Below are 25164 nucleotides of genomic sequence, written 5' to 3' on the forward strand. Positions count from 1 at the left end.
CGACGGAAGTCAGTGTACAATAGTAAAGACGTCATATTGTTGAAAGGGCGGTGACTATTTGTGCACGAAAGCAAGCAAGCAGCCAGTCGTTATTATGGTCTACATTGTACTCCATTAAGTGCCTTCCTTACACTTTTATTAAACGCGTTTTGTCGTAATTTACGCCCAGAAAAGGCGAATTTCACATTTTGAAAACTTATAAAGGCATCGGGCGAGAAAAACATGGGGAACTGCCACACGGTGGGACCGAACGAAGCCTTAGTGGTGTCAGGTAACCTATCAACAGCCTTCTTTTAACCTCAAAACAACCTTTCACAATCTGAAATGTAGCGTCTGTAAAATGTTTTTGCTGACCGTAACGTTGCGTGCTTTTTATTCGACGAGGATCGTGTAGTAGACATTGCCTGTGGCGTGCGTTAGTCTAGCACTTCATCGTAAAACAATGTATGATCTGTTTAGATTGTAATATTAAAACTTGTTTTATTTTAAACCGGGTTTGAAATCCATGTCTATGTTATGATTCGTTTGATTCGACGTTATTAGGGTTAAGTGTGGTACGATGTATAGAAATAACTATAAACGAATAATGGTACCAAGTCAATGTGAAAGAGAAAAAAAAACACTTACATTTTATATAACACATATTGGCAGAGCATTTAAATGTCGCCACTTTATGAATAAACAGATTTGAAGTGTGTGACGTGACAAGACCCTTCAAACTAGATTACCCACAATGCTGCGGTTCCTGTTGCGCTCACGTTGGTCCCATTTCTGTCAATTAAAGTCACGTGACTTAATTCATCTGTCTTTCACGTTATTGAACTAGCACCAACTGTGCAAATTATTAAAGCAACAGCTGAAGACAGAAAATAAGTCCCCTGCATAAGTCAAGTCAGCTTTATTTATATAGCGCTTTTTACAATTTTCATTGTTACAAAGCAGCTGTACAAGAAAACATTGACCATAAGTAAAGCATAAAAGGTTATGGAAGTCAAAACACAGGTCAAATATCAGACACACAATAAATTCCTATATGCAGAGTTAATTAAATAAGACTATCAAGTGCACATCAAGTTTAGCTATATTTAGAGACTTAGACTTGTGAAGGTCTATATAATCCATGGTTGATTAGAACTTGATTATTATACGTAACCTCTCTGCTAATGCTGTTCATAATGTCACAGATTTCCAGTGCAGTGAGTGTGCTGATATCTGACAGTAGATAAACTCTCATTTCAGCAGACCTGACATGCTCAAATACATGTCCTGGATTAAATGTCATATTCATGTGTATTTCTAGCTTTGTATACTGTGCTAGGCTTTAATGGACTAGTTTTTGATGCACTTATGTATTTTGTTGCCTATGTTGTTATAATTGCTTCCTCATCTGTAAGTCGCTTTGGATAAAAGCGTCTGCTAAATGTAAACTTCTAATATGTTTCGTTTCTTGAATGTTGGCGCGTTGCTCGGAGACAGGAATGATTTACCACGACTACACAGAGATACGCTCTTGACTAGTCAGGGGACAGACCTATATAGTAACATTTTAGGAGGAGGTTCCTGTCATACTTTACATACCTCTGATAAAGGTTACAGTGGGCCTCTGTTTATAAAACATAGCATGGTAAACACTCTAGGAATCCAGACTAATTTTATAACATTGGCAGCTGCTTGTATGAGATCCTAGATTATATCCACGTGACCTAGATTTAAACATTTGTGACCACTTGCCTAAAAAAAGAATATCAAAACCATGTTATATTTTATTTTCTGTGTATTCATCCTTTGCGTAGACTTTGTAGGAATGTTCTCATTTTATGATCCAGCTTCTTGAGGTGTCACCCTAAGATGCTTTTTTAAACGGCATTAGAGAACCATCTATTCTGATGTTTTATTGCTAAATATTTTCTATATTTGATCTATTTGTAATGTGTTTTTTGTTGAACTTACATCTTAGTAATAAAAGAGAAATATGTTAACACAATTATGTTTTTCTATAAAACTAATTTTAAACATTTGAGCATACTTCACATTAAAACAGTTGTTAAGAATATGAGAAACATTTCTGAATCATCAATATGTTGTAAAAACATTTTTAGGGTATTTTTTACTTGTCCCTTTCTACAATACTGCTTGCATAACCTGTAGCAGACAGATTTGTTTACCAAATCACAGCCAAAGCTCCAACCGATCGAAAAAGAATTCTGCGCATAGCATGTGTTTGCCTTGGGGCTAGATGTTTACAAAATCATATACTTGTCCAAGTTGTGTTGTTTGTAAATATTTTTGTTCGTCATTTTACCCGGTTTTAGTTGTGTCTGTTTACCCTGCTGTTGTAACCAGATTTGTTAACCACAGTATAAATGATGGTTTTGATGTAAATGGTATCCATACACTAGTCACACTTCAGTAGCAGGATGGTAAATCTGTTTTTGTGCTTTTAGTAAAGCATTCAGTGGATTTCAGCACAAGCATGTTTTGTTTAGAGCGGCAGTTCTGGTTAATTATTGACCTGAACTGCCTTGCGACCTGCATGGGGTTTTCCGCTGATTTTCAGTGCTTGTGGTACTAAACCGGTTGTTGTTCATGTCATAAACCAGTTTGGTAAATATGGGGTTTTCTGTAAGTGGTGAGTGGTAGCCATACTGTACCACTACATATCTGTTCCTCTCGTACAGTGGGGTAAAGAATTGTATAAATCCAGAATGCAGTTTGATTGAAATAAATGATATGAATGCAGCATGTTTCACCTGACGCAAACAATTTTGAGTTTGAAAGTGAATTTAAGTGTGGAATGTGAATGTGTACTTAATGTTGTCTTGTGTTTGTTTTAGGTGGCTGCTGTGGCTCAGATGAGAAAGGCTATACAGTGGGAGGCTGGGCCTGGGCATGGTGGTTTCTCACCGACATTCAGAAGTAAGCATGTCCATTCTTGACGTTCCCTCAAATTCACATGTTCTATTGTGTAGTTAAAACCTTATTTTGAACGTTCTTCCGTTGCTAGTTCATTTTATTGTGGCTCTAATTTGCTATCTAACATGGTAGGGCATGCATGTAAATGAAAAAGTGTTAAACTTAAAAAGAATGAAAGGGCTAGTTCACTCAAAAAAGAAAATTCTCTCATCATTTACTCACCCTCGGGTTGTTTCAAACCTGTATACATTTCTTTGTTCTGTTGAACACAAAGTGAGATATTTTGAAGAATTTCAGAAAACAAACAACTCTGGGGAACCAGTCAATAATGTCACAGAATTGAAAATTGCTAACATTCTTTCAAATATGTTTAATTCATACAGGTATGAAATGACATGAGGTTTGAGGAATTTTCATTTTTGGGTGAACTATCACTTTAAGATCAATCTGGTTTCAGTAAAGGTATATTGCTGTACCCTGCATTATGGAATTATGTTTAAAATAGGGGAGGCTGTGTGATGTCATTTATGTGGGGTTGTTTACACCTACGCACTTTATGAACAAATATTACTTCCAATATATTACAGCCCAACCCCTTTTCTAACGAATAACATTTCAGCATTCAGTTCAGTGATGACTGACATCCAGGGCCAGTGTTTGGAAAAGTCAACAGAGTAAACAATACCGGGTAAACACAAAGTTCAGCTTCATTGGCTAAAAAGTGAATAAAGCATCTTTTGATAAAAACATAGAATATGTAGGAGTCTAGTCATTCGTAAAACTGTAAAATGTCAACACATTAATTTAGAGATTGTAGTGAGTATATATGATGTGATTTATTTTGGAAATGTATATTTTATCTCTGTGCTCTCTGTTTTTCTTCCTTTATTATGTTATCGACCTGATGCTATGAGAAATTTGTGCATGTGCAGTATGAAAGATTCTGCCTGTTTTTTTTTCTCTGATGTTTTTCTCTCCTGCTCATTTTTAAGTGTTTGCCAAGCTAACCCACCTTTACATGCTGTCTGCCGCCTACAATTCTTCCAGGAAACTTCCTACTGGGGATCGTAAGATTGTTAAAATAAAACAACTCTACGAAGCCCAGGATCATTTGCGAAATGCATCTTTATGAGTTTCAGTTGCGTAGAGTAAACATTAAGACCTCATAATCTGAAACATACAGATTACCATTTAGACATGAAATATACTTCTCTGTTTGGTGTGGTTCCAGCAGTTGGTTTGCCCAGTGCAGTGTTTAGGAATAAAGCAGAACTGGGTGGGGCTGGATATCTCCTCCCCTCCCCCATTTTCTGATAAAGAATGTAGTAATCTGCTTTACTGGCAGCACTAAGAGCTTGCATTGATCGAATTAGAAAAGATTTCAGAGAGAGGCGCACTGCAGAACATGAGTTTAAATACAACATTAAGCTGAAGGATCCTTATTGCAGACCCTTAAGGATACTGACCATTTAGACATGTTGTGGGTTTTATTTTCAGGATAATACATGTTCAGAAAACAGAAATGCATGTACAGGATTAGTCCGTTTTAACCAGAGATTTAGACATTTTATTTACGTTTGGAGCTACCTTGAATGTATAGTTCACACAAAAATGAAAGTCTGTATTTTATTCATCCTCATGTATAAACCTGTATATGGCTTTTTCTTCCGTGGAATACTGAATATATTTTGAAAAATGGTACTGTGTCTATACAATGAAAGTGTTATTTGGTTACCAACATTATTTATCTTCTTCTGTTTCGCAAAAGAAAGAACGTCATACAGGTTTGGAATGACATGAGGGTGAGAAAATATTTTATTTTTAGGTGAACTTTGGTAGATGCAGGTTGAATTTTAGTTTGCATGGTGCTTCTAAAGTGTATAGTTTTAGGAAGGTTAATATTGGGAATTTTTTGTATAAAATCAAAGGGTTGAGGTTAAAAACAATGCACAGATCCATACTTCTAAAATCCACTGGAAATAATATTCCACCCAAAAATCTTGACATGCTATTTTCAATTTGTTAAGGCACATATAAAAAAAGAATACGTACATATGTCATGAAACTACACAGTTAGTAATTGTAAATGTTTCATGAATACGACTCTATGATTTCCCCGCTCAAAAGTTATTTTTGGAATTTTGACATAGTCTTGTGTTGTTCGAGGTAGCATTAGTTTTTGTTTCAGCATTAGCACCACTATTAGGGTGTAATAGGGATGCACTGAAATTAAACTTTCAGTCTAAGACCACGTTTACGATGAAAAACGGAAAAGTTTTTCTTTTGCGTTTTTGAAAAGTTTCACGTACACACGACAACGTTATCAAAACAATCCGCGTTTACACAGATCCGCAAAAATAACTAAAACACTATTACGCATGCCACGCCAGTAGTTGGCGACATCACTTTGTAAAGAAAAAATACCAGAGTCCCTGATGATTGCTTGACGGTTTATTGGAAGGCGGACTTCCGTCGCTAAAGAGACCATACAATACAGAGCGCTGCATTTCTCCTCATTTATAGTTAAGAGAAGCGTGCGCACATATACAAACAAAATGGCGCAAAGTTTGGACATTCAAAAGTTTTCCTTCCATCTACTCGTCCTCCCGGATCTGATCCAAAATCGCTGTTTAAAAACCCTTCATCGCCTTGAATGAGTGTTAAGATTTTGCTGTAGGTCTCCGCTGGTGGTTCTAGAACTGGTGTAGTAAATCTACACTTTGCTGGAGAAGCATGAACAAACTATTACGCAGCACAAAAAACCCATGTAATCCACCATTGTTGTATTTGTTTCTTCTTCTTCGTTGTGTTTGGGTGTACACACGCATACCACACCCCCACACCTAATACACATGCGCACGATGTCATCTTCTCATTCTTGCGTACTTCGGGGTTTACACGTAAATGAGAACGCTGTGGTTTTCAAAAACTTGCACTTTGAAACCCATTTTCAAAATTTTGCGTTATCAGTCCCCTAAAACGCCGTTTCCGTGTAAACGGACAGCCAAACCGCATAAATTGTTTTGCGCTTTCACTTGAAAGAGGTCTGGTGTAAACGACCCCTAAAGGCTGATTATGAACAGGGTTACCGACTGCGCTACCGCCTATCGTTCAGAAATGTTCTTTCTCCGACACTTTAAAATGCTTCCACACTGTGAACATGTTTTAAAAATAGTGTGCATCCCTTTCTATGCTGGGTGTTACTTGATCGCATCATCGCGTAATTGTTCGGTACAATTTATTAGTCGATTAATTTCGGCTGCTGAACATTCTGTACATTCCTTGTTAAGAATGTATGTTCAGACCAAATAACATAGAATTTTTTTGGTCACACTTTATTTGAAGGTCCAATTCTCACTATTAACAACCATTAACTACGACTTTTGCCTCGATGAACTCCTAATCGGGTGCTTATTTATAGTAAAGTATGATAGTTGCTAGGTTTAGGCAGTGGCTAGCGAATTAGGGATGTAGAATATGCTTATGCAGAATATGTGCAATAATATGCATGCTAATAAGCAACTAGTTAATATTGAGAATTGGTCCCTAGGCCACATTCACACGAAGCCAGAGCTTTCCCTACCCGATCTTTTTTTTCCTTTTCACGGCATCGTCTCAAGAAATATCTGCGTACACACGAAACCGCTAGACTCAAAATGATGTAGCCAAACAGTATGTGGCGCTGTAATTCTGCCACACAGAGATGCACTAAAAACGGAGTAGGAGAATGCGCATAAACTTTGCTCGCTGGGGTGAGGACATCATTGTTTAAGAAAATAAACCAATCTGCTATACACACGAAACGCAAGGGTGGCGTTTTCAGAATTATTCACCCGGTTTGAAAAAAATAGCTCGTGTCAGGCTCCCAAATACCAGATCCGTCTGGACGAATTGCAGATACGATTCAACATTTTTATGTATACAGCAAAACGCATCTCCGTGTGGATGGCCTCTAAAGTGTAACAGATTTTTTTGCTTCCGCTTAAGCATGCAAGATGCTCTTTGGAATATTTTCCAACCATCCAGGAGAAATGGATCATCAGGTTTTGAACTTGCGGGGTCCATTTCACTCCAATTGTTGTGCTAATAAGAAAAGCTACAAAAACATTATGAAACGAAAATAGCATTTTACCAGTGTTTTTTTTTTTGTAGACGTTTCCATGTCACTATATAAATTCAAGAAGTACATGCCATATGAAAACGTATTCACAGATAGAAATTGCTTTTTCGTTTGTTTAAAGAAACGAACAGTAACAAGTCGAGACTTACTTAACAGGTAGTGCAAAGGCATCCACAATACAAGTTTTTATAAAAGAAAGTAATTTAGATGGCGTGACATGACATTTCAAAGGGAAATGATATGATAGAAGATCTCTTCATCTGCAGCAGGCGACGACTCCCTGATGCTCCGGATACAACTGCGGTCAACAACAGCGCCAGTCCACCCCGACCCCTGATCTCCCCTTCACAAATGTTAACACGCTGACAATATTGTGCTGTCCTGCCTCCCCACCTCACCCCCTCCCTCCCCCATTTCCCTGCATAGACTGTCTCTGGAGATAATGACCATCCTGTGTCGCTGTGAGAATATCGAAACTTCGGAGGGTGTCCCCTTGGATGTGACAGGGGTCGCTCAGGTAATCACATTTAATGACAAAAGCCAACCAAACGAGGGAAAAAAAGTAGAGTACAATTCAGGCGCTCAGGATGTGAAAGACGGTGACCTGGTTCCTTTTCTGCATTACCCACACACACACACACACGTTCTCACGCTCTGGTCCACAATCTTGTGTTGCCTTTTTCTCTGCAGAGATGGCGAGAGAGAGCAAGCGATTGTTCGCTTTCCTTGTCTGGTGCTTGGCTGCTCAGCGCGCTCATGGTTCATATTACTAAGGGCTCACGTCGGTGTGCTCTGACCGCTGGGTTTCTGTAATGGATGATGAATGGATCAGATAATTGGCATTTTGGGAAAATTTTCTTTTATTTTAAGATGAATTAAAATGCGGTCGAGGTTAAATGACTGTGTAAAAGCGAGTCTTGGAATCTGAATTCAGAGCATTCCGTAACAGCCAGTGGTCAAAACACCTGACATGTGTGGACCACGAGTGCTTGTGTTCGTATTTTCTCCCTTCACTTTGTGTCTTTACTTTCACATGTTTCTTTATTCCCACTTTCTTTCCGTTTCGGCTCCGCTTTTCTTTACACTCTTCCCATAGTTCATAGCCAACGTTTTTTGGTTTGTTTCCCTTTTTTGCGTTTTCCACAGGATAACCCTTGAGATTATGACCCTGCAACCCAAGTGTGAGGATGTAGAGACAGCCGAGGGGGTAGCTATTACTGTCACAGGTGTGGCACAGGTAAACCACCATACCTCACCTAACCTCCAAATGCCTCTTTCAGGTTTTCCAGGACCCAACAGCTTCTTTCTGTACCACCCTTTTTATTTCCTCTCATTGTGCTCCCTTCCCAGCTCCCTTGACCCTCAGGGCTGAGATGTGCCAATCTTAGTGTGTATCAGCAGACTGAAGGTCACTGACCTGAATGAAATGTTGTACAGATATGGAAAGACTGAACAGAATTTATTAGTTTCTTAGTCTTTCAAATTGCCTGGGGAAATCTGCCGTATAATGTTGTAAATTCATTCTACCGAAATGGTTGTTAAAGGAACAGTTCACCCAAAAAATCTTCAGTCTTCATTTATAAAGTCCTTTTAAAGAAAGATATTTAGAAGAACAGTTCAAACAGTTCTTGACCACCATAGTAGGAAAAATTGCTTCATACATTTCTTTGATCTGTTGAACACAAAATAAGTTATTTTGAAGAATGTAAAAAAGCAAAGAGTTCCGTGGCACTTTTGACTACTATTGAAATGTGTCCTACTATGGTAGTCAGTGGTGTCCAAGAACAGTTTGTAATAACCTATATTTATTTATGCATTTTGCAGACGCTTTTATCCAAAGGGACTTACATTTCATGATACTATACAATTGTTTTTGAGGATGTGCAATCCCTGGGACCGAACCCATGACCTTGGCGTTGTTAGCTCCGTGCTTTAACCACTGTACAGGAAAGCTGTAATTTTTTTATTGTTTGTTTGGGTACAAACATTTTTCCAAATATCGTTCTCTGTGTTCATCACACCAAAGAAATTTCTATAGATTTAGAACAACTGGAAAGTGAGCAAATGATGACTTGAATTTTGGGTAAACTGTGCCTTTCAGAAAACCTATATAAAAACTTGAAACTATAAACACTGTGTGAATTTATGGTTTGTGACCTTCATGTTTGTGTTGTGTTGATATTATGGATGTTTGTAGTTATTTGTTTAAAATGGCTCTTCCCTAACAGATAAAATCAATCTGGATGCAATTATATGCTGGTTTTTTATTTATTATTAAAGATTGCTTGACGTTTTGCACATTTGGTACCTCTGTTGTCATTGTGCCAAAAGCTTAATTGTTTAACTAGGGTCACATGTTTACCTTCAAGGAAACCAGTTTGTTTAAAATTCTACTGACAAGTGCTGACACTTGTAATGAATTGAATAAAAAATTATACAAGATTTTATTTAGAATTTTTTTTAGTCTGATGGCAAATTACAATAAGAGCATTGTAACTGAGAGTGGCAGTTCTGCTATTGCAGGCCATTTATCTCTGGTCGCCACGTTTGATCGGATAGGGAACTTAAACAAGACATTCCAAAAATCTGTTTCCATAGAGACTATAGGGCACTAAGTGTCTCCATACAAAGATGATGCTTGAGGGTTAGTATATTATAATATTAATATTACCCATGCAAATCAGTTCAATTTTACTTGAATATATTAGGTAGCAAAGTAAACCATATGCAAACTTACTGAATACTAAAGCATTTGCGCACACATTCCCAAGAAAACAGTTTCACTTACCGCATGCAGTTCATGTCCGGTATCTTTTAGCGCTGGGACCGCCGCTCCTTCTATCAATTTCAAACGATCTCCAAATCCAGCGTTATGCCGTATATCTTGCATGCTTTTCCGAGAGAATTGTCCAATAAGGGACTAAAGAAAGTTGTTACGTAACAAATTTGTATGGAGCACAGAAATACTACATAATATGTCCACGTCGTTTTTTGAAGAGTTGACCATGTTAAGCATGAGAAGACAGGACGTTTAACACTGTGAAGAAGTCAGAATGCATGACACACCGTTGCACCACGCCTTTAAAAATATAGAATAAAATCTACTCAATCTAATAGAGTGCAAATTGTTACCTCAGCAAGTAGATTCAGCAAGTTTGCATATGGTTTACATTGCTACCTAATATATTAAATTAAAATTTTACTGATTTAAATGGGTGGTATTTACTTACCCTCAAGAATTTTTTTTTTTTGCGTATCAACACAGAGATGGCTGTTCTATAACGTGAAAGGAAGGATTATGTTGACGTAAAAAAAAAAAACCACCAGTTTTGGAGCACTTATAAGACGCCTGTCTCATGTGATTTGTAAATGCAGGTCTAGCAGATGTTGAACTAATGGAGCCACTTATCTGTTAACAACTCAGCCTGCTTCAGTGTTCTCTTCCTTTGGCATGTTTTCTTTAGTAAATCAATCCCAGTGTATTTTCACCGGCAGATACAGATATTTACCCGGATAATACTTGGATTGCAGTTTCTTTATCCAGAGTAAAGATAACGTTGTTTCATAAGAAGAAAAACACATCTGGAAATTTTCTAAAGAAAAACTAATTCTACTTTCTTTTTTATTGTTTATCTCATTTCCTTTTTTTCAAATTAATGTTGTGGTTTCCGTGAGCACAATATGAGACTTTCTGTTCTAGTGTGGGTTGGAGGTATAATGCGGTTATATTTCATTTGAATGTCGAGACACTGCTCCCTCTGTTGGCTGTTAATGGTATAACACTTCATTATTCATTTGCATTTTTAAAGTCGGTTCAATCATCCGATTCTGAAAACACTCCACAAGCACATCATTTTGACTTTGTTCTACTGGTGTAGCAGTCTAATTCCTTTAATAATGTTATGATGTATAAGTGGAAAGATGGCATCAGGTCCAAGCAACTGAGTGGATTGTTTTTTAAGCATAAGAGAGTGTCTAGACCAGCCATTATCTGATGTCCTGCATTACAGAGTGCATTACTCATGTCATCTTTTGAGATTCTGACTGGATGTAGACAAACAAAAGACGCACAGTAGCTTCATACAGCTTTGTACTGCACTGCTGTACCGTACAACTATGGGGGAGTTGCACACCCTCTCTAAACGTGTTTGTTAAAGTTTGGCTTTCTTCAGAATCAAATACTTCTTTACGATATGTTGAGCCTAAAAAAAGGCTTAATAAATATTTATGCAATGGTTTGTGTGTGAAGGAGCTGGTTTTAGATGAGTGGAGCCTCTACTTGATAACTTGAAGAACCGCACAAACTATACTGTATATCACTTCTGCAAGTTTGAAAATGTTTTTTTTTTATTAATGTTCCAATTAAGTTTTAGGGAAAAGGAGCCATATACCGTTCTTCTGATATGTTTTGTTTTTTATTTCTTTATTTTTGCAGATGCATGTGAACAGATATTAATTTAAACATTTGAAATATTACATAACTCCATATGATTATTTTCATAATCACCAAATCACTCTTAACACAAATTGTAAGTAACATTGAAGCACACTAGGTTTGGGTGTTTTGATATTTAAAGACGTTTCAAGTTTTCACTATCTATATATTTGCTAAAACAGGACTTGAACTAAAAACACAACAAATTATATTTAATAATTTACATGAATACTTGTTTTTTTAAAAGGCTCATTGAACTGATTAAAACACAACAGATTTTTATAAATATTAATTCATTTTCTTTGGGAATATATTGTAAATATTTTATAAATCACCCAGCCTAACTGCTTGAATGTAATGCGTATTTTAAACTTTCTATTTCATATTTTTTTATTTTATTTAACATACTTGTATGTACTTAACGCTTTTGCACGTAACCTCAGAATGGCATGAATGATGATTGCAGCATGTCCCTTCACCAGTCACGAGCTTAGTTTTACATTAAACATTCTGCAAGTTTGGTTGTGCTTAAAGGCTCATGTCTGCCTTATGATGTGTAATAAATCTCATTAAAATACCTTCCAGCACACATGAGATTGCAGTTCCTGAAAACAGCTATTCCAATACATGTAAAAGTGCAAGCGTTTACAGTGTAGTTTTAATGAGGCTGTAAAATTGAATCTGTTTTTAAAATATTTTCAGTGTATTAAAGCTCTTTTCCATTGAGATATTTAAATATACGATAAATATATACACGTTAGCTGCCTTGTCCCTATACTGTTCGAGTAATAGCCAGCTGTAGTATATGGCAGTACTGTGTTTCAAAGCAAGACTCTGTTGGAATATGACTGACATATATGTGTGTTCGGCTATCAGGTGAAGGTCATGACGGACAATGAGTTGCTGGGTTATGCCTGCGAACAGTTCCTGGGCAAGACAGTGGCAGAAATTAAAAGTGTCATTCTGCAGACGCTGGAAGGTCACCTACGCTCTATTTTGGGTGAGTGATGCTGGACACTCGAGTCTGTACCCAGATCTGGAAAATCTACAGCAATCCTACAAACGTACATTATTCATACAGTACAGTGACTGCATGTTTATTCACATATATTTCAGTGGCGGGGTGAAGCTGCTTTTTACTTGTATACTTCCTGTTTTAGCACGCTTACTAATGAGAGATTCTTGTGTCCTTCAACTCAAGCTGGATGTTGTGTAGTCGTTTTATTGTAGACCAGATGACGCCACAGGTTGGTTTTCTACATCATGTCTCATATTTCCTCACTTCATACTTGTGTTCACAGGGACCCTGACGGTAGAGCAGATCTACCAGGACAGGGATCAGTTTGCTAAGCTGGTGAGAGAGGTGGCGTCCCCTGATGTGGGCAGGATGGGTATTGAGATTCTAAGCTTTACTATTAAGGTATGCATTCATCAAAATGACAAGCGTTTCTGTTAGAGGCGGCAGAACATTAAAAATGTATCAATATTTGCATGCGCAAATACTAATTTGTATTATTTCTTAAAGTTTGTAAGGTACCGTATATAATTGACTCATTCAAAATTATATAAATTATAAACAGTGTAAATATAGTTTGCTTTAAATTTTTATTTAGTTTACTACTTCCGGTCGTACCAGCCCAATTCACATCAGGGTCATAAAAGTGTCTGAATTGTGTGTGTACTCTCTCAACAGGATGTCTATGATAAAGTAGACTATCTGAGCTCTTTAGGAAAATCTCAGACTGCTGCTGTTCAGAGAGATGCTGACATTGGAGTGGCCGAGGCCGAAAGAGACGCTGGAATCAGGGTGAGCAAAAGAATCAGACGCCGATCTCTGTTTGTTTGTGTGAATTCTGGGTAAGAACGAGTGCCTTTTCTGTTTCCTCACATTTGATGTTCTCATGCTACAGGAAGCAGAATGTAAGAAGGAAATGATGGACGTGAAATTCCAAGCTGATACAAAAATGGCAGATTCGAAGCGAGAGCTGGAGATGCAGAAAGCCGCTTTCAATCAGGAAGTGAACACGAAGGTAAAAAGCTTTTTTCCCTCTCACACTCTCATGTTCTCACCTTTTCCTTTGTTTGTGTCTCTTCACAATGGTTTTTTGCTTTCTCCCTTCAGAAAGCTGAGGCACAGTTGGCCTACGAGCTCCAGGCAGCCAAGGAGCAGCAGAAAATCAGACTGGAGGAGATTGAGATTGAGGTGGTCCAGAGGAAGAAACAGATCTCCATTGAGGAAAAGGAGATTGCAAGGACGGATAAGGAGCTGATCGCCACTGTGAAGAGACCAGCTGAGGCCGAAGCCTACAAGATGGAGCAGCTCGCTGAGGCACAGAAGTGAGTGACGTCAAAGGGGCGAGATATTAGATTCACTGACTTCAAATAAACATGCACACAAGGCGTTCTTACATTATTTAAGTCTAAAACTTTGAATGCTTTTACTCCCATCTGCTTTCAAAGATAACATCTAGATTAAAGTGGCCGTAACTCAAATACCCCTAGAGTCTTTAGTATGATGACATTTATAAAAGACAGATATAACTGTACGATTATTTCAGGCATGGGCGGGCTATTTCTTTTGCCTTGCCGTAGGCGTGCTCTTCCGGGAGAATTCTCCAATAAAGAACTAAGAAAAGTTGTTACGAAACTGATTTTCATGTTAGAAAAAAACTTTCCGAAACCTATGTGAACCCTGGGGGAGTGTATTAAGCACAGAAATACTGCGTCATACGTCCAACTCCTTTTTGACAAGTTGACCATGTCAAGCATGAGAAGCATGAAACACTGTTGCATCCCCCCTTTAAACTCCATTTCCATCCATATAATTCTGTTAATCCAAATGAGAAAGGACTCTCACCTTTGTTTCCATGTTAAGAGACTGATGATGTTGGCCCTAAAACTGGATCTTATTAAAATGATATGGCTCTCCTCCCACCCTGCTCGCCACAGATGCTATTTAGAAATCTATTTGATTCTCTGCTCTTCTATGTCAGGATAAAGACGGTGTTGACGGCACAGGCTGAAGCGGAGAAGATCAAGCGTATTGGAGAGGCAGAGGCTGGTTCTATTGAAGCTGTGGGTAAAGCTGAAGCTGAAAGGATGAGACTTAAAGCTGACGCCTATCAGCAGTATGGGGAGGCTGCCAAAACCGCCCTCGTCCTGGAGGCTCTGCCGAAGGTGTGTGGAATTCTGGAAAATCCACTGCACTTTTTTTTCTTTTTTGTTTCAAGCGTTTTTCCAATTATTTTCTTTTTATAATTAAGTGTGACTAGAATAAATCGCAACATATTAACATTTGTTAACTAATCAACACCTGACACTCTTATCTCCACAGATTGCTAAGAAGGTGGCAGCACCTTTGGCCCGTACCAGTGAGATTGTGATCCTGACTGGTGAGGGTGGCCGCGTCACTGGGGAAGTGAATCGCCTGTTAGCTGAACTTCCTGTTTCTGTGAACGCTCTCACAGGGGTGGATCTGTCCAAGGTAAATGAGGTGTATTGCACAGCATTGGAAGGACTTTGTAATATCATGTTGGACATTGAAAATATGTATTACCTTTAAGGTTTAAATCGCTGCGTCAATTTGTTGTGTTATGCTAACCTCATCTCATGGGCAAATGTGACTTATACTATACCTATACCTACTATATGGGGTAGGACCTACTGTATATGCAGTAAGGCGGGCATGCACTGTGCGATTCTGAGTCAAATTTTTATTGGACTGATTTTTTTATTTTAACGTACAGTGTAAATGGGGAAATGTGAGACGATAAAACTCTCTGGTAGAATATCTGGTAGAATATATACTTCTGTATTTTTTGTAGAATGTCCACTGGGAGGCACTACATACACATTTTATTTTCATGCATTTGGTGCAGTTGCATTTTACAATCTTTAGAAGCATTACAGGCTAAAATTAGTAAAAATCTAAGATACAAGATACTTGTAGACTAAGATACAATTATTACAACATAATACAACAGAGAATCAAAGAAAAACTAAGTAAAATACACATATAAATACATAAAATGAATGTACAACTTTCCATAATATTTAAGGCTTTAATATATAGAGTTAGTTATTTTATAAAAACGCTGCCTTGGGTGTTGTTTTCAAAATGTTGCATTTGTGACTACAAACATTAGCAGGACAATTTATAGTAAAATCTTCATATTTGTCCTATAAATGTAATCCTAATCTCATTGCATCTAATGCATGTGATGCTTCATTTTTTAAACACTTTTGATTACTTAAAATTACAAATTAATTGACCATTTAACATCTTTGTTGCATTTAAATTATTTGAGGTTTTAGATCCTGCCCTTCAGCAATTTGTTCCTTAAGATATTTCACCTTTTATTTTTACTTTAGGTGATCTTTATTGTAGTTGGTCAAATTTTAAGTTTGTCAAAGCGAGCATCTTTTTTGTTTGTTTGATTATTTTTTAAACTGTGAACCTTCAAACTTGCTTAATTTTTGCTGGTACTTCTTAAACATACGTATTTCTCAGAAATAGAACAGGATAACCTTTAACTTGTCTACAATGTAAATATTTTGTTATTTGTTATATAAATGAACTTGTTGATCCTCTACAGATACCATTGCTGCAGAAAATGACCAACCCTCAGGCTTAAACACTCTCCCTCCTGCACTCAGCTGCCTTTCCAACACTTCAGCCACACGCACGTACCTGTGGATTGCCTTGAAAAAACACTTGAAAGCCATTTTATTTCTACAGAAATTAGGAATTACATTTTCTAGACCCGGTGAACTTTTTGCTATTGTTAAATTACTGTTTGCCTTTATTGTCGGTTTCGTTTAAAAACATACCTCATCCCTATTCTTCTTTTAAATGCAGAGTTGGTAGAAAAAAGGTCAAAAGTGAGCAGCTACAGCTTTTTGTTATGTGAAATGATCCTGGTAGTTGTGGGATTGTCACGGTTACATTTATGCAATGTATGAAGTTAAATAGAAAGTATTTAGTAACTATAGAAGAGCTGTTAGATTTGTTAGAGCATGTTTAGTCATTTTAGTTTTGTTCAGGTCAAATGAGCGCTTGATCTACTTTTTCATTCTAGTCTTTACATATAACCAGAGACCATTTAAACGTACGTTGAATCATAACCATGTCTGTATACAGTTCAGATATATAGAGCATAGTCTTTTAGTCATTTTATATTTCTGTGGCTGGAAGGGATTTTTTTATGTGGACAATCAGTCTCACTTTAATTGGTCTGTCGGTCACTCATTTCATATTTAGTCTGTTATGTGAAGCAAATTAAACTGGGATACATTATGATCAATTGTAATTGCGTTACGATCCAATAACTACATGAATTCCATCCCATATTATCTTTGGGTGAACTTAATACTATTTTTGTTATGGAAGTATATACAGATAATAATAGTATACGGTTAGGTTTTACTTTTTCCATCTGTCTGCCTTCAGCCGTATTTACTCTTTAATGCTTTTCAGAATTTTTTGTCTTTTTAGTGGATTTTAAGTGATCTTAGCATAGGCCAAAACTTGAATCAGCAGAGTTTATCAATGTTGTTTTTATTTTTTCACAGAAATCACAAACAAATACCTCGCCTAGTGTTTATGCAGATGTTCAAAGCTTTAGTCTTCTATTGGCTGTGTTAATGCTTTATTAACTGTTGTAAAAAGAATCTTCAAGTTTTGTATTTTCTTAGATCTCATCCGTAACCGTACACAGGAGCTTCCTCTTTTTGTTGACATTCTTTTAACCTTGTAATTCGTGGTTATATTTCATATCTCCTTGGTAGTACGTTGTTCTAGAAGTGTGTTGAAAATCTTCAGGTAATGTATGCACTCTGTCAGGTATTTGCTGTTTATGTGAATTTCATCATTTAGAATGTTATCGTACTTTTTTTACTCTGCCACATGTTTGCCGTCGTGGGTAACTGGGAGCATTTTTTGTTTTGTAGAGGTTCTTGCCATTAAATATAAAGCAGTTTGCCAAACATTCAACATCAGTAGATGCGACAATGTACTCGCATGCCAAATGCAATCTTGGGCCTTTTTTAATCGGAACAATTTGGCAGAAGTATTTGTGAAGGTTCTTAAAAGCAAATTTTTTTGTTATTGTTTCTGAACTGCAGAAAAAAGGGAACTGTCATCTATAATGCAGCAGTTGTTTATAAGATGCTGCACACATTTAACTTCAAAAGAAACTTTTCTATGCTTAACCTAAACTAAATAATATTGTTCTTTCTGACCTGAGTGTGTTTGTTTTAGAGTTTGTATCGTTTGCACCACTAACAATCACATGTAATGAATGTGTTACATAGCAATGCGTATACTGTATTCAATGCCTCTTTCTTAATACAACTCTCTTTGCTATTGAATGAATATACAATTTATGCATATCTATTCAGAAGTCTGATCACATTCAATAAATGTTTCTTGATTTAATGCATCTTTGTTTGTTTTATAAACATAAAAAACATTATGAGTATTGCTGTTGTTGTGGACTGCACCGTTCTACAACTTTAAAATGAAAACTGTTGACAACGAATAAGACCAGCAATCTTGACGTAAATATAAAATGATATTCTCATTTGTGCAAAATGTCTCGTGTTACGTTTAGTGACTGCTCCGAACACAGAAAGCTTACTATAAATATTCACTTTAGTTAAAGCAAACAACAACAACCCTAGATGAAAAACAATTATATTTACATCCGTTTCACAAGCTTAATAGGTTTTGGTTGTCTGGTCAAAATCTCAACAGTCTGTTATGAAATAAGAAAAACCTTCATTTGGCAGTATTTTGTTTACAGTAGTAGTCAACAAATGGTCTTGCATTAGGATAGTCAACCTGTGATCTGTACTCATTCTGACCGTTTCTTGCTTGCTGTACCAGTATGCTGTTTAATGCAAACTGTTGACCGATATACTCCTGAACGTCTGGATAAATCTGTGGATGGGGCTCTCTTTCTGTCTCCCTGAGGTATTGCTCGTGTTGGGAGAGATTTTGCAAGACCTTCTCAGAGGTTCCTGAGGACAATGCTCGTGCCTGGATCCTGTTGAGAATGTTGGTAAAAGGCCTCAAATTAACAAAGTTGGAAGACGTTGTCATCTCCAGGTTCTTGAGAGCACTTTCAGGTAGTTGCATCCGGCTGAGTTTGGGAGGTAGCGAGAGGTGAAGGTCCATGTCAGGACATTGCCGGTATTGATGGGGAGGGGTCCCGAAATAAGGCTGTGGATTCTTGGTTTGGTTGGGATGGATCATGGATCGGCATGAGGTTTGAGAGATTGGACTGTGGTGATGATGCTGAGGGACCAGAGGGCTGCTGATGTGAGATGGCAGTCTGTTGAGGAGGTTCATCTCTATTGTAGGGGAATTTTGAGACATGGGTGAAGCTGTACAGAGATTGTGGAGAATGGAGGGTCTGACTTCATTGGGACTGGGGGAATAAAAGCGGCATTAGAATCCAGAGTAACTTGGTCATTGTCATTGATATTTACAACCAGCATTTAGCTATTCTCACCTGTTCAGGTTTATGTTACTGAGATTGAGAATGGTGTGCGTTTGATGGGGTGAAGGCTCTCCAGCAGCGCCCGGGTTTGTGAATGCAGATATAAACGGATTGGTCATGTTAGCAGAAGCAACGCTGTCTGTAGAATTCGCTGAACTGCTGTGGTCCACAGAACTGGACACAGTCCCATCCGCATGTTCATCTTCCTGCTGTCGTCCCACTGTTAGTGGACAAAAGACATGGAGAAAATGTTAGAATGTTTACTATATGACATAAAGAAACATAAAACTCCCCTCGAAGCATTTCACAAATCATACCTTGCTCATTCTGTGTCAAATTCTGTTTGACCTGTTGGTCTGAATCATAGGTCTCTTTGTCTCTAAACCTGAAGGATAAAAAAATTGAGTAAGAACCCGAGCAAGCACAGAACATTCTTGTAACATTAGTTTTTGGTTTGCAAGATTGTTATTTTTAAGGTTGGGCTATCAAGGACAGTTTTATGCAAATAAACAAAACTTTGTTTTTTGTTTCTTAGAACATTAGGGGAGTGTTCTTGGATGTTCTGTGAACATAAAACTAACATTCTGTTTATATAGAGCTGATCTCATTTCATATGTAATAAAAAAGTGCTCTTTTGTAAACCACATTTAAGTTTAAAGGGTAGTTTGTAATACATTAGAATTCAGCGAATTGAATTGAATAGTTCAAAATAAAAGATAAATCACATTGGCCACAGTTTAGCAGAATATAATAAATAAATGAAACAGTTCTGTATCAGATAGATGATGAGATGATGACATAGTTTCAATCCTTTCACCTTTTCCTGTTCAGTCCACTGTCTCGAAAGCCTTTAGCAAAGGGGTTGTTGTCAATCTTGAGTTTTGTGATCTGTATTGTGGAAGATTAAAAGGGATTAAAATTCCCTTCAGCAAAAGAAACATCCTCGTCATCACATCATAAAGCATCAGCCTTCACTGAAATGGACTGGCAAATATGAACAAACCAAATGAGCAACATTTGACACTATAATACGTGTCTGACACGTATTAGACTGATATAGACAGGCTTAGATTAGACATTTCATTGCAGTGATCTGTACACTCAGAAAAGGTCAGAATTCTGTGCTTCTTTTGATTCACACAAGATGATCTTTGATACATTGTACACTCATGCTAGAATCACATCGATTATCAAATATTGTACAATGTTTTATTTATTTGTTGTAAAAATTTTACAGCAAACAGACAGGATCACTCATATCCAAACTACATTTTGTATGTGTTTTACATAATGTTTTACCTCTTGGTTCTGGTAAGCTGTGACGGCTATAAAGGCAGCTTCAGGAAAGGTAAAACGCAGGTAACCACCATGCATGTATGGGTTACTGGGATCTGGAGACTGGACTATATGTAGACGGGGCTGGTATTTGTGCATGGAGTGAAGAACCACCTGATGAACATAGAGAGGAATGTTATCATAATGCAAGTACACTCTTAAAGGGACTCGAAAACAAACGTTCTGTCACTTTTTACTCACCTTCAAGTTGTTCCAAATCTGCATAAATGTATCTGTTCTGATGAACACGGTGTAAGATATTTGGAAGAATGCCCAAACAGATCTTATACGCCCCCCAATTCACTCCCATAGTAGGAAAAATACTTTATCATTTTCTTTTGTACTGTACACAAAAGAATGCATTTAGAGAATGTAGGACAGCAAACAGTTCTGGGGCACTTTTGATGTTTTTCATACTATGGTAGTGAAAGGGGGGCAAAATATGACTGGCTACACGCATTCTTCCAAATATCTTTCTCTGTATTAATCAGAACAAAGAAATGTATACAGATACAGAAGGTGACTAAATGATGACAGAATTTTCATTTTTGGGTGAAGTATCCCTGCGCTTTAATGGTTCTTCACAGCTATGCCATAGAAGAACCGTATTTGGTTCCACAAAGAACCATTCTGTCAAAGGTTCTTTAAAGAAACATATGTTTCCTACTTTTTATATTCTGAAGAACCTTTTTTTCGCAACAAAGAACCTTGTGTGAAACAGAAGTCATCCTCACCAAGCCACTGGAGTTGAGTGTGTTGTTGGTCAGTTTGAGTTTGTGAAAGGAGATTGGATACTGCATCCATTTCTCTCCAGAAGCAGGAGAGTCTGGGTGGATGAAGAAGCGGTTGGGCAGGTGTGGATCACCTGAACCATTTACTTCCCACTGATCCTTATTCCACTGCAATAATACAAGACTGTATTAAAGTACAGTCAAATAAAACTGTTAGAAATGGACAATCGTATTAGGATGCCCCCTTATACTAAACTATAGAAACTATTGAATTAATCAAAACTAATATTGATGCTGTACCATACAATACAATATCAAATAAATTTGGTTCCATCTTTTTTAGTTTAAAAGTCATTTATGGGTTTTGGTGAGGAGTGTTTTACTCAAAGGTGTTTAGGCTTCATACAGATCAGTCAAGTCCTTCCACAATAGACTGAATCAACCATTGTGTTTTCAACCTTGCTTAGAAAGGCCACCGACAAACTGTTGCCATTAAATTAGAAACACTGTATTCTCTAATATATTATTATATCCTGCAGCATTAAGATTCGTGCTCACAGAAATGACTAAAGTAGTAAATCCAGTTCTATTACTTTAGTCCTTATAGTGTATATAATAATTCATTTATATATGCAAGATTTATCATGTATTGTGTATCTGGTCAAGGTGATGTTTAATTTTGGTCAATTGACGTCATTGCTTATTTTATTAAAATGTATTATTCAAGAGTTTAAATTTAAAACTATATATATATATATAATGCATGGTTGTATTTCATGTAAACTGAACGGCCACAAAATGCACAAGAGGATCAACAAATATTACTACCAGATACACTTGTAGTATATGTTTGCTTTATTTCCTGCAAGCTTTTTTTATATTAGAATAAAACCCATATTTCATATGCTGTAGTTTGCTTTTTTTACTAATCATTAAGTGCAATAAATCCTGTAAAGTTTAGAGTTTTGTCCATTTTGTACCATACACTTAATTTTGATGGTTTAATCAAACCTGAGGTAGCATTAAAAGTAAATATTTATATCACTTTTGTCTGTAGGGAGTATATTCAATTTTGTACATGGGATGTAACATATGATCCTTGTAATGCAATGCTAAAGAAACATGCCTTAGGCACTTGTTACATATATATCAAAATGTTTAAATGTAAAATTTTATGTATTTAGAACACCATAACCGTTGTTCATCTCCAGCTAATAATGTGTGGAACAGATCTGGTATAACTCATACATAAATGAATTCACAGAACAGAGAACAAATCAATTCACTTAACCGAGATCATGGAGAATGGAAGCGTATTATTGTTTATTGGCTGACTAAACTGTTCTTTGGTGTGTATGTCATAGAGATTGTATGGGGATGTATGCATGTGACTAAAGGGAGGGGTGCAGGGGAGTTACCTTGTACTTGTGGTTATCAAACGGCACCATGTCCATTATCACCATATACTTCACTTTAGGATTCAGGCCCGTCACTGTTACTTTGCAGCTGGGAAACATCCGCCTGATAAAAGTTAGATCGGAAACAAACCACAACAATTAGTCATTACACTACACTAGAGAATCTTGCATTTTGAGGGGTAATTCTGTTGAATTAAAGGGATTGTTCACCCAAAAAATACAAATTCTGTCATGAATTATCCTCAGGTTGTTCCAAACCTGTATACATTTGTTCTGCACAACACACAGGAAGATATTTGGAATAATGTCAGTAACAAAACAGATATCATACCCCATTTACTGCCATAGTTGGAATAATAAATACCATTGGAGCCAATGGGGGAGGAGATCTGTTTGGATTCTACCAAATATCTTCCATTGTGTTCAACAGAACAAAGAAATGTATACAGGTTTGAAACAACCTGATGGTGAATAAATCATGACAGAATTTTCATTTTTGGTTGCACTATCCTTTTAACTGTTCTCGTGTTGATTTTTCAAGCTTGGTGCTTACCTGCCAGATTTAGTGATGAGCATCTCTGTGCCGATAATGCTGAATTGGTCCCAAAGCTCACGACATTGCAGTGATACATGAACTGGCAGCGAGGTTAGCTCTGCTTCAACACTGTTTGTTCTGTCGTTGGTCCCGTGCTGACTTCGGCAAAAAGGTTCTTTACGGTCTAATCAATATTAAAACAATTTCAGTTTTCATTCACCATTCTTAAATATTTATAGCACTACTCCACGAAATAATTATGTACTACAGAAACCCATCTAACAGATGCTTCAAAGTTCTTCCTCTATCAAGCCTTGCCCTGCCCAACTGTAAAACTTGAAAAATGATAAATGGCCATGAGGGATGAAAAGGCAGTCTTACCTTGTGAATAATATCCATAGTTAGTAGCCAAAGGATTCATTTGGTAAGGTAAGTCCAACACAGGCCTTTCCTCTGGGAGATACATGATGAGGAGACTGGAACAAGAAACAGACTTGTCCAGAGGTTGGTAGCTCTCGAACCAATGATCTAGTAGGAGTCTGCATAGGTGACTACCTTTCCATCACTTCAAAGAGGACGAAGGTGTGTACGTGTTTCTGTCAAAACATCACGTTTGTCTTTGATCTGTCTCTTTGTCTCTCTTAGTTGCCAGTTTGTCCCCCAGTCTCCCCACAGAGGTGTTTAGAACAACATTCCCTCGATCTGGGAGAAAAGGAGGGAGCATTTTATTTTAAAGGCCAAGGGTTCCCCAACACTTCCTGCAAACTCATATAGGTGTTAATCACCCCGGCAGTTTGTCACCTTATTACTTCAGGAAGCTCAGTCGTCACCACTGTTTATTGGTTCTTGCTAATACTAGCCTTTTTTGGACTGATCTAGATTCACCATTCGCTGATAAATCCTGACTTTAAAGGTATAGTTCACCCAAAAGTAAAAAATCTGTCATTATTAATTCACCCTCATATTGTTTAAAAATTGTATTTGACTCTTTTGTGTGTGGAACAAAATACAAATACAAAATACAAAATGCAAGTCAATGGGGGGCAATGTTGTGTGCTTACCAGCATTCTTCAAAATATCTTCTAATGGGTGCGGCAGAAATAAGAAAGTCATGCAGGTTTGAAACAGTCTTGATCTAAAACAACAAGCAGATTAATCATCTGATATGAGCAGAAACTTGTTTAGAGTAAGGCCTGTTTCAGACTACGAGCATGAGGAGTAAAGAGAAGCTGTAAAACTGCAGCACAACAGCAAGCTCACATTGTCTTTCTTTACATGAAAATAATATGATTTCTTAGTTACCACACTGAGTTTTACATTAATAACAGACAGAAATTGTGTAGTGGTTGTCAGGGGTAAAAAAAAGCCAATTATTACCAACACGAGGCACAGAAGGCTGTAAATTATTTCAATTCACTGATTCGGTGAAATGTTTGGGCAACACTTGTTGTATTTGTAACGTTAGTACAGTAATACATTAGCTAACATGAACCAACAAGAAGCAATATAGTTTTCCATAATCTATTAATATCTGTCAATGTTAATGTCAATATACAATTGTTCATGTTAGATGGGTATTCACTAATGTTACAACCTTAGATTTAAAAAAAAAGTTTGAGTAAATGCTGAAGTATTAATAAAATTAACAAAATTTTAATTTGACTTGTAAATATTGTATAGAAATTCTCCTCGTCAGTTTGTTTTTTACTCATGTGTCAAATAATGTTAAAAAATATATTGTAAAATGTTTTAAACATATTTTCTGCAGAGCTTGTAAGTACTATATGGCAAACACACAAAAAATGTGAACCTGTTGAAATGAGGCCAATGGACATAATGCATGTCATAAAATATACATAAAGTAGCCAACACTAAACCCATTTACCTTCTCTATAAGGTAATATCACATAGCATTTTTCATTCAAGGTCATTTAGTATAAACTGATTGAAAGGACTTTCCAGTAAAGGACATTGAAAAGAACTGGATATCTGGATTGATATACTTTCCATGAACTGAATCTGCAGACTATATTTTAAAATGAATGAATGTATGAAACCATAAAGTTTCAATCATCCCAGTTAGATCAGGTGAAGAGCTCTCTTTCATAAGAGCTGTAAGAGGCAGTTTTCAGCATCATCTGGTCAGCAATCTCTTTTCTGGGAGCTAATTGCAAA

The 25164-nt window shown here is 37.0% G+C and overlaps 2 protein-coding genes across 2 annotated transcripts; one reads left to right on the forward strand and one right to left on the reverse strand.

Moving 5' to 3' along the window:
• Nucleotides 1-35: 35 nt before the first annotated feature.
• On the forward strand, nucleotides 36-17907 carry LOC306910795 (flotillin-2a). The gene is made up of 11 exons (XM_079485637.1): nucleotides 36-271; nucleotides 2835-2916; nucleotides 8180-8270; nucleotides 12345-12468; nucleotides 12770-12888; nucleotides 13162-13275; nucleotides 13379-13498; nucleotides 13591-13805; nucleotides 14462-14645; nucleotides 14803-14952; nucleotides 16064-17907. Exons 1-11 carry the CDS (start codon nucleotides 223-225, stop codon nucleotides 16100-16102), a joined length of 1287 nt encoding a protein of 428 aa, XP_079341763.1. The 5' UTR covers nucleotides 36-222; the 3' UTR covers nucleotides 16103-17907.
• A 339-nt stretch (nucleotides 17908-18246) lies between these two features.
• On the reverse strand, nucleotides 18247-23455 carry tbx16l (T-box transcription factor 16, like; the record flags this gene model as incomplete). Its single annotated transcript, XM_079451206.1, has 9 exons — nucleotides 18247-18898; nucleotides 18983-19190; nucleotides 19288-19355; nucleotides 19788-19858; nucleotides 20270-20419; nucleotides 21040-21204; nucleotides 22455-22557; nucleotides 23008-23173; nucleotides 23371-23455. The coding sequence occupies 9 exons, from the start codon at nucleotides 23453-23455 to the stop codon at nucleotides 18247-18249; spliced, it is 1668 nt and encodes a 555-aa protein (XP_079307332.1).
• Nucleotides 23456-25164: the final 1709 nt, after the last annotated feature.

The sequence above is a fragment of the Barbatula barbatula genome, assembly GCF_947034865.1.
Source record: "Barbatula barbatula genome assembly, chromosome: 2".
NCBI lineage: Eukaryota > Metazoa > Chordata > Actinopteri > Cypriniformes > Nemacheilidae > Barbatula > Barbatula barbatula.